The 7,555-nt window shown below is 40.0% G+C and overlaps 1 protein-coding gene across 1 annotated transcript; it reads left to right on the forward strand.

Moving 5' to 3' along the window:
• The first annotated feature begins 6,066 nt into the window (after positions 1 to 6,066).
• On the forward strand, positions 6,067 to 6,778 carry CLDN17 (claudin 17). The gene has a single exon (XM_007457414.1). It carries the CDS (start codon positions 6,088 to 6,090, stop codon positions 6,763 to 6,765), a length of 678 nt encoding a protein of 225 aa, XP_007457476.1. The 5' UTR covers positions 6,067 to 6,087; the 3' UTR covers positions 6,766 to 6,778.
• The last annotated feature ends 777 nt before the right edge of the window (positions 6,779 to 7,555 follow it).

Genomic DNA, 7,555 nt, shown 5'->3' on the forward strand with positions numbered 1-7,555 from the left:
TGTCTCTTTAGGTAGGTTTATTCCTAGATATTTTGTTCTTTTTGTTGAAATGGTAAATGGGAGGATTTTCTTGATTTCACTTTCAGATTTTTCGTCATTAGTATATAGGAATGCCAGAGATTTCTGAGCATTAATTTTGTATCCCGGTACTTTATCAAATTCATTGATTAGCTCTAGTAGTTTTCTGGCAGTATCTTTAGGAGTCTCTAAGTATAGTATCATGTCATCTGCAAACAGTGACAGCTTTACTTCTTCTTTTCTGATTTGGATTCCTTTTATTTCCTTTTCTTCTCTGATTGCTGTGGCTAAAATTTCAAAAACTGTGTTGAATAAGAGTGGTGAGAGTGGGCCACCTTGTCTTGTTCCTGATCTTAGCGGAAATGCTTTCAGTTTTTTACCATTGAGGATGATGTTGGCTGTGGGTTTGTCATATATGGCCTTTATTATGTTGAGGAAAGTTCCCTTTATGTCTACTTTCTGCAGGGTGTTTATCATAAATGGTTGTTGAATTTTGTCAAAAGCTTTCTCTTCATCTATTGAGATGATCATATGGTTTTTCTCCTTCAGTTTGTTAATATGGTTTATCACATTGATTGATTTCCATATATTGAAGAATCCTTGCATTCCTGGAATAAACCCCACTTGATCATGGTGTATGATCCTTTTAATGTGCTGTTGGATTCTGTTTGCTAGTATTTTGTTGAGGATTTTTGCATCTATGTTCATCAGTGATATTGGCCTGTAGTTTTCTTTCTTTGTGACATCCTTGTCTGGTTTTGGTATCAAGGCGATGGTGGCCTCGTAGAATGAGTTTGGGAGTATTCCACCCTCTGCTATATTTTGGAAGATTTTGAGAAGGATAGGTGTTATCTCTTCTCTAAATGTTTGATAGAATTCGCCTGTGAAGCCATCTGGTCCTGGGCTTTTGTTTGTTGGAAGATTTTTTATCTCAGTTTCAATTTCAGTGATTGTGGTTGGTCTGTTCATATTTTATATTTCTTCCTGATTCAGTCTTGGCAGGTTGTGCATTTCTAAAAATTTGTCCATTTCTTCCAGGTTGTCCATTTTATTGGCATAGCGTTGCTTGTAGTAATCTCTCATGATCTTTTGTATTTCTGCAGTGTCAGTTGTTACTTCTCCTTTTTCATTTCTAATTCTATTGATTTGAGTCTTCTCTCTTTTCTTCTTGATGAGTCTGGGGAATGGTTTACCAATATTGTTTATCTTCTCAAAGAACCAGCTTTTAGTTTTATTGATCTTTGCTTTCATTTCCTTCATTTCTTTTTCATTTATTTCTGATCTGGTCTTTATGATTTCTTTCCTTCTGCTTACTTCGGGGTGTTTTTGTTCTTCTTTCTCTAATTGCTTGAGGTGCAAGGTTAGGTTGTTTATTCAAGACTTTTCCTGTTTCTTAAAGTGTGCTTGTATTGCTATAAACTTCCCTCTTAGAACTGCTTTTGCTGCATCCCATAGGTTTTGGGTCATCGTGTCTCCATTGTCATTTATTTCTAGGTATTTTTTAATTTCCTCTTTTATTTCTTCAGTGATCACTTGGTTATTAAGTAGTGTATTGTTTAGCCTCCATGTGTTTGTATTTTTTACAGATCTTTTCCTGTAATTGATATCTAGTCTCATGTCATTGTGGTCGGAAAAGGTACTTGATACAATTTTAATTTTCTTAAATTTACCAAGGCTTGATTTGTGACCCAAGATATGATCTATCCTGGAGAATGTTCCATAAGCACTTCAGAAAAATGTGTATTCTGTTGTTTTTGGATGGAGTGGCCTATAACTATCAATTAAGTCCATCTTGTTTAATGTATCATTTAAAGCTTGTGTTTTCTTATTTATTTTCATTTTGGATGATCTGTCCATTGGTGAAAGTGAGGTGTTAAAGTCCCCTACTATGAATGTGTTACTGTCGATTTCCCCTTTTATGGCTGTTAGTATTTGCCTTATGTATTGAGGTGCTCCTATGTTGGGTGCATAAATATTTATAATTGTTATATCTTCTTCTTGGATTGATCCCTTGATCATTATGTAGTGTGCTTCTTTGTCTCTTCTAATCATCTTTATTTTAAAGTCTATTTTGTCTGATATGAGAATTGCTAGTCCAGCTTTCTTTTGGTTTCCATTTGCATGGAATAACTTTTTCCATCCCCTTACTTTCAGTCTGTATGTGTCTCTAGGTCTGAAGTTGGTCTCTTGTAGACAGTATATATATATGGGTCTTGTTTTTGTATCCATGCAGCTAATCTGTGTCTTTTGGTGGGAGCATTTAGTCCACTTACATTTAAGGTAATTATCGATATGTATGTTCCTATTCCCATTTTCTAAATTGTTTTGGTTTTGTTATTGTAGGTCTTTTCCTTCTCTTGTGTTTCTTGCCTAGACAAGTTCCTTTTGCATTTGTTGTAAAGCTGGTTTGGTGGTGCTGAACTTTCTCAGCTTTTGCTTGTCTGTAAAGGTTTTAATTTCTCCATCAAATCTGAATGAGATCCTTGCTGGGTAGTGTAATCTTGGTTGCAGGTTTTTCTTCTTCATCAATTTCTATATGTCCTGCAACTCCCTTCTGGCTTGCAGAGTTTCTGCTGAAAGATCAGCTGTTAACCTTATGGGGATTCCTTTATGTGTTATTTGTTGTTTTTCCCTTGCTGCTTTTAATATGCTTTCTTTGTATTTAATTTTTGACAGTTTGATTAATATGTGTCTTGGTGTATTTATCCTTGGATTTATCCTGTATGGGACTCTCTATGCTTCCTGGACTTGATTTACTATTTCCTTTCCCATATTAGGGAAGTTTTCAACTATAATCTCTTCAAATATTTTCTCAGTCCCTTTCTTTTTCTCTTCTTCTGGGAACCCCATAATTCGAATATTAGTGCATTTAATGTTGTCCCAGAGGTCTCTGAGATGGTCCTCAGTTCTTTTCATTCTTTTTTCTTTATTCTGCTCTGCAGTAGTTATTTCCACTATTTTATCTTCCAGGTCACTTATCCATTCTTCTGCCTCAGTTATTCTGCTACTGATCCCATCTAGAGTATTTTTAATTTCATTTATTGTGTTGTTCATCGTTGTTTGTTTCATCTTTAGTTCTTATAGGTCCTTGTTAAATGTTTCTTGCATTTTGTCTATTTTATTTCCAAGATTTTGGATCATCTTTACTATCATTATTCTGAATTCTTTTTCAGGTAGACTGCCTATTTCCTCTTCATTTGTTAGGTCTGGTGGGTTTTTATCTTGCTCCTTCATCTGCTGTGTGTTTTTCTGTCTTCTCATTTTGCTTATCTTACTGTGTTTGGGGTCTCCTTTTTCCAGGCTGCAGGTTCGTAGTTCCCGTTGTTTTTGGTGTCTGTCCCCAGTGGCTAAGGTTGGTTCAGTGGGTTGTGTAGGCTTCCTGGTGGAGGGGACTAGTGCCTGTGTTCTGGTGGATGAGGCTGGATCTTGTCTTTCTGGTGGGCAGGTCCACATCTGGTGGTGTATGTGGAGGTGGGAGGTCTCTTGTGGACCAGTGTCCAAAGTTGGCTCTCCCACCTCAGAGTCACAGCACTGACTCCTGGCTGCAGCACCAAGAGCCTTTCATCCACACGGCTCAGAATAAAAGGGAGAAAAAGTAAAGAGAAAGAATTAGTAGAAGTAGGAAGAAAGAAAGAAAGAAAGAAGAAAAGAAGGATAGAAGGAAAGAAGGAAAGAAAGAAAGAAAAAGAGGGAGGGAGGGAGGGAGGGAGGGAGGGAGGAAGGAAGGAAGGAAGGAAGGAAGGAAGGAAGGAAGGAAGGAAGGAAGGAAGGAAGGAAGGAAGGAAGGAAGGAAGGAAGGAAGGAAGGAAGGAAGGAAGGAAGGAAGGAAGGAGGGAAGAAAGGAAAAAAGAAAGAAAGAAAGAAGATAAAGTAAAATATAATAAAGTTATTAAATTAAAAAAATAATTATTAAGAAAAAAATTTTAAAAAGAAAAAAAAATGGATGGATATAAGCTTAGGACAAATGGTGGAAGCAGCAGCCTTAGAGTCTCCTGCCCGTCTCTGCGGTCCGCGCTTTTAGCCGCAGCTTGCGCCCCTCTCTGGAGCTCCTTTAAGCAGCGCTGTTAATCCCCTCTCCTCACGCACCAGGAAACAAAGAGGGAAGAGAAAGTCTCTTGCCTCTTCGGCAGGTCCAGGCTTTTCCCCGGACTCCCTCCTGGCTAGCCGTGGTGCACTAACCCCCTGCAGGCTGTGTTCACGCCGCCAACCCCAGTCCTCTCCCTGCACTCCGACCAAAGCCTGAGCCTCAGCTTGCAGCCCAGCCCGCCCTGGCAGGTGAGCAGACAAGCCTCTCGGGCTGGTGAGTGCCGGTCGGCCCCGATCCTCCGTGCGGGAATCTCTCTGCTTTGCCATCCGCACCCCTGTTGCTGTGCTCTCTTCTGTGGCCCTGAAGCTTTCCCCCTCCGCCACCCGCCGTCTCCGCCCATGAAGGGGCTTCCTAGTGTGTGGAAACCTTTCCTCCTTCACATCTCTCTCCCACTGGTGCAGGCCCCGTCCCTATTCTTTTGTCTCTGTTTATTCGTCTGTTGCCCTACCCAGGTACGTGGGGGAGTTTCTTGCCTTTTGGGAGGTCTGAGGTCTTCTGCCAGCGTTCAGTAGGTGTTCTGTAGGAGTCGTTCCATGTGTAGGTGTATTTCTGGTGTATCTGTGGGGAGGAAGGTGATCTCCGCGTCTTACTCTTCCACCATCTTCCCCTCGTCCCCTATCCTCCTGTTTTTGAGTCAGACTAGAAAGAGGAGGGAAGCATCATAGGTGAGAGACCATATCTACTCCTGGATCAGTTACTGTGCAGCTAGTCTAGCCAGGTGCTCTGAAAACCTCACATTCCTCATCTAGCAAATGAGAGACTGAAGCCTGATGACTTTGAAGCTGCCTGCCATCTCCAAAAATTTTTGTTACCTGGATTTATGTAATTACATATCTAATCCAAAGGGCCACTTTCATATTGCTCCATAAAAATGGAATATGCATTTTTGACTTTGATAAATATGATATAATCCAAGCTGCTTTTGAAGAAACATCTAATGAACATTTATAACCTAAACATTATTTCACCAGAGAGAAAGGTGTTACTCAACAGATAACATAATAATTACCAGTAAATTCAATAATAAGAAGTGCTTCTCCTTGTTCTTGCTTTCTGGATCTTAGAAATAAACTATGAAATCTGCATGTCTTGCTTAGGATGCCTCTTTTCATAAAGTATCAGTGATTTTAGTAGAATTCTTGAAAATAATACCTGAACATTTATTTGATTCAAGAAGTCATTATTAAAACCAGGATCCATGAACCATATTAAAGAGAGCTAGCTTAGAATAGAAGAAAATAATAGGTCATCTGAAGTTCAAAGTGTTTTGCAAATGCTCTCCAAAGAACTGGCAAGGTGTTGGTGTTTTCTTCTGTGGTGGCTTAACACATATATTTATACTTTTATATCAGAGTGATTTTTTTTTTTTTTCGGTACATGGGCCTCTCACTGCTGTGGCCTCTCCCGTTGGGGAGCATAGGCTCCAGACGCCCAGGCTCAGCAGCCATGGCTCACGGGCCCAGCTGGTCTGCGGCACGTGGGATCTTCCTGGACTGGGGCACAAACTCGTGTCCCCTGAATCAGCAGGCGGACTCTTGACTACTACGCCACCAGGGAAGCCCCAGAGTGATTTTTAGACAAGAAGTTTTCAACTCTGTAATTAGCAATCCACAGTGGAAATTTTGACACATAATTACAGCATTGCTTAGACAATAGTAATATGAGAAATACTAACACTGAATGCAGTATTTCTTGGCACACCTCTGGCTATGTTCTTATTGGCTGAGAAACAATTATATATGACTAGTAAGTAATTCATACGTAGTATGAAGTGAATGCGAGTGTACAAGGGCAGCATGCATGTACAACAGGTACTTCTAGTTAAGCCACGTTCAGTCACTGCTGCCGGTTTGGACTAAAGTGTTCTGGGCAGTAACAGTGGAGAACATCATCAGAGATCGCTGAAACCTCACAGAGGCCTCCCTGTTCTGGGACGTGAGCAGCTTTCCTTGCAGATTGGATCCGTATTTAAAGCAGAGGCGATGACATTTAACCCGCTGCAAATCTCTGGACTGGTTCTTGGGTTCTTCGGCATGGTGGGGACTCTGGCCACAGCACTTCTGCCTCAGTGGAGAGTATCAGCTTTTGTTGGCAGCAACATTATTGTCTTTGAAAGGCTCTGGGAAGGGCTCTGGATGAACTGCATCAGACAAGTCAAGGTTAGGCTGCAGTGCAAGTTCTACAATTCTTTGCTGTCTCTCCCACCTGCCCTGGAAGCAGCCCGCGCCCTCATGTGTGTAGCTGTTGCCTTATCTCTGATTGCTCTGCTTATTGGCATCTCCGGCATGAAGAAGATTCAGTGCAAAGGCTCTAACGAGAGGGTTAAAACATATCTTCTGGGGACTTCTGGAGTCCTCTTTATCCTGACGGGCATCTTCATTCTCATTCCGGTGTGCTGGACAGCCAATATCATCATCAGGGATTTCTACAACCCAGCCGTCCACATAGGTCAGAAACGAGAGCTGGGAGCGGCACTCTTCCTTGGCTGGGCAAGTACCGCTGTCCTCTTCATCGGAGGGGGTCTGCTTTGTGGGTTCTGCTGTTGCAACATAAAGAAGCAAAAGCACAGATATCCAGCCGCTGGGCATCCTGCGCCACACACAGATAAGCGGCCACAGAACGGGACAGTGCTTAGTAAGACCTCCACCAGTTACGTCTAACGCCTGCTTTTCACTCAAACTGTGGGTTATGATCAATGTGTTAAGAGTCTTGCCAGAAACTGTTAAGTACATCAGGCAGAAGAACTTGCTTTATGACTGTTTTTAAATTGAGATGAAAAGTTTAAAGGGTATATAGATTGTAGTCACCTGTGATAGGAATAAAAATGACTTGCTTTAGACATTCTGACCTCATGTGTATTAAATGCATTTACTATTACTGGACTCAAATAATAATCCCCGTTCCAATTTGTGTAATCTAAAATCAAGTATGTCCATAATCCTTAGTATGATAGACTCTTTTTTTGTCCACAACCATATATTATCTGTTAAGAAATCCGAATTCTGTTTTAATTCATAAGCCCTAGCAATAAAACATATTCTAAAATATAACCTAATTTATTTTTTCTCCAAATTATTTCTTATACTAACATGGTAACAACTAAATTGATGACTTTTTTTCTTTTTAAAACAAGCTGCAAATAATAGACATCAAATAAGTAATTTTAATTGAATTTATCAAAATATGAAAATGTTCAGTGAAAAGAGTTGTTTCTCCTTTAGGAAACTCAAATGTACTAGAAATTAAACACTTTTAGGGAGAAGGAAGCTCTGATTTCTGTTAGGAGATTTAAGAAGATGATTTTAAAGCATCTAACTTATACAGTTAAACTTGCTTTGAATTATATATTCAAATGAAAATAATTTATAAATGAAAAATAATATGCTTTCAGAACCTATGATGTGCACCTACAAGCAAACAGAATTATCTGTCTTGATAAGACACATCAAT

This window comes from Lipotes vexillifer, unplaced genomic scaffold, assembly GCF_000442215.2.
Source record: "Lipotes vexillifer unplaced genomic scaffold, Lipotes_vexillifer_v1.1 scaffold1152, whole genome shotgun sequence".
Taxonomy (NCBI): domain Eukaryota; kingdom Metazoa; phylum Chordata; class Mammalia; order Artiodactyla; family Lipotidae; genus Lipotes; species Lipotes vexillifer.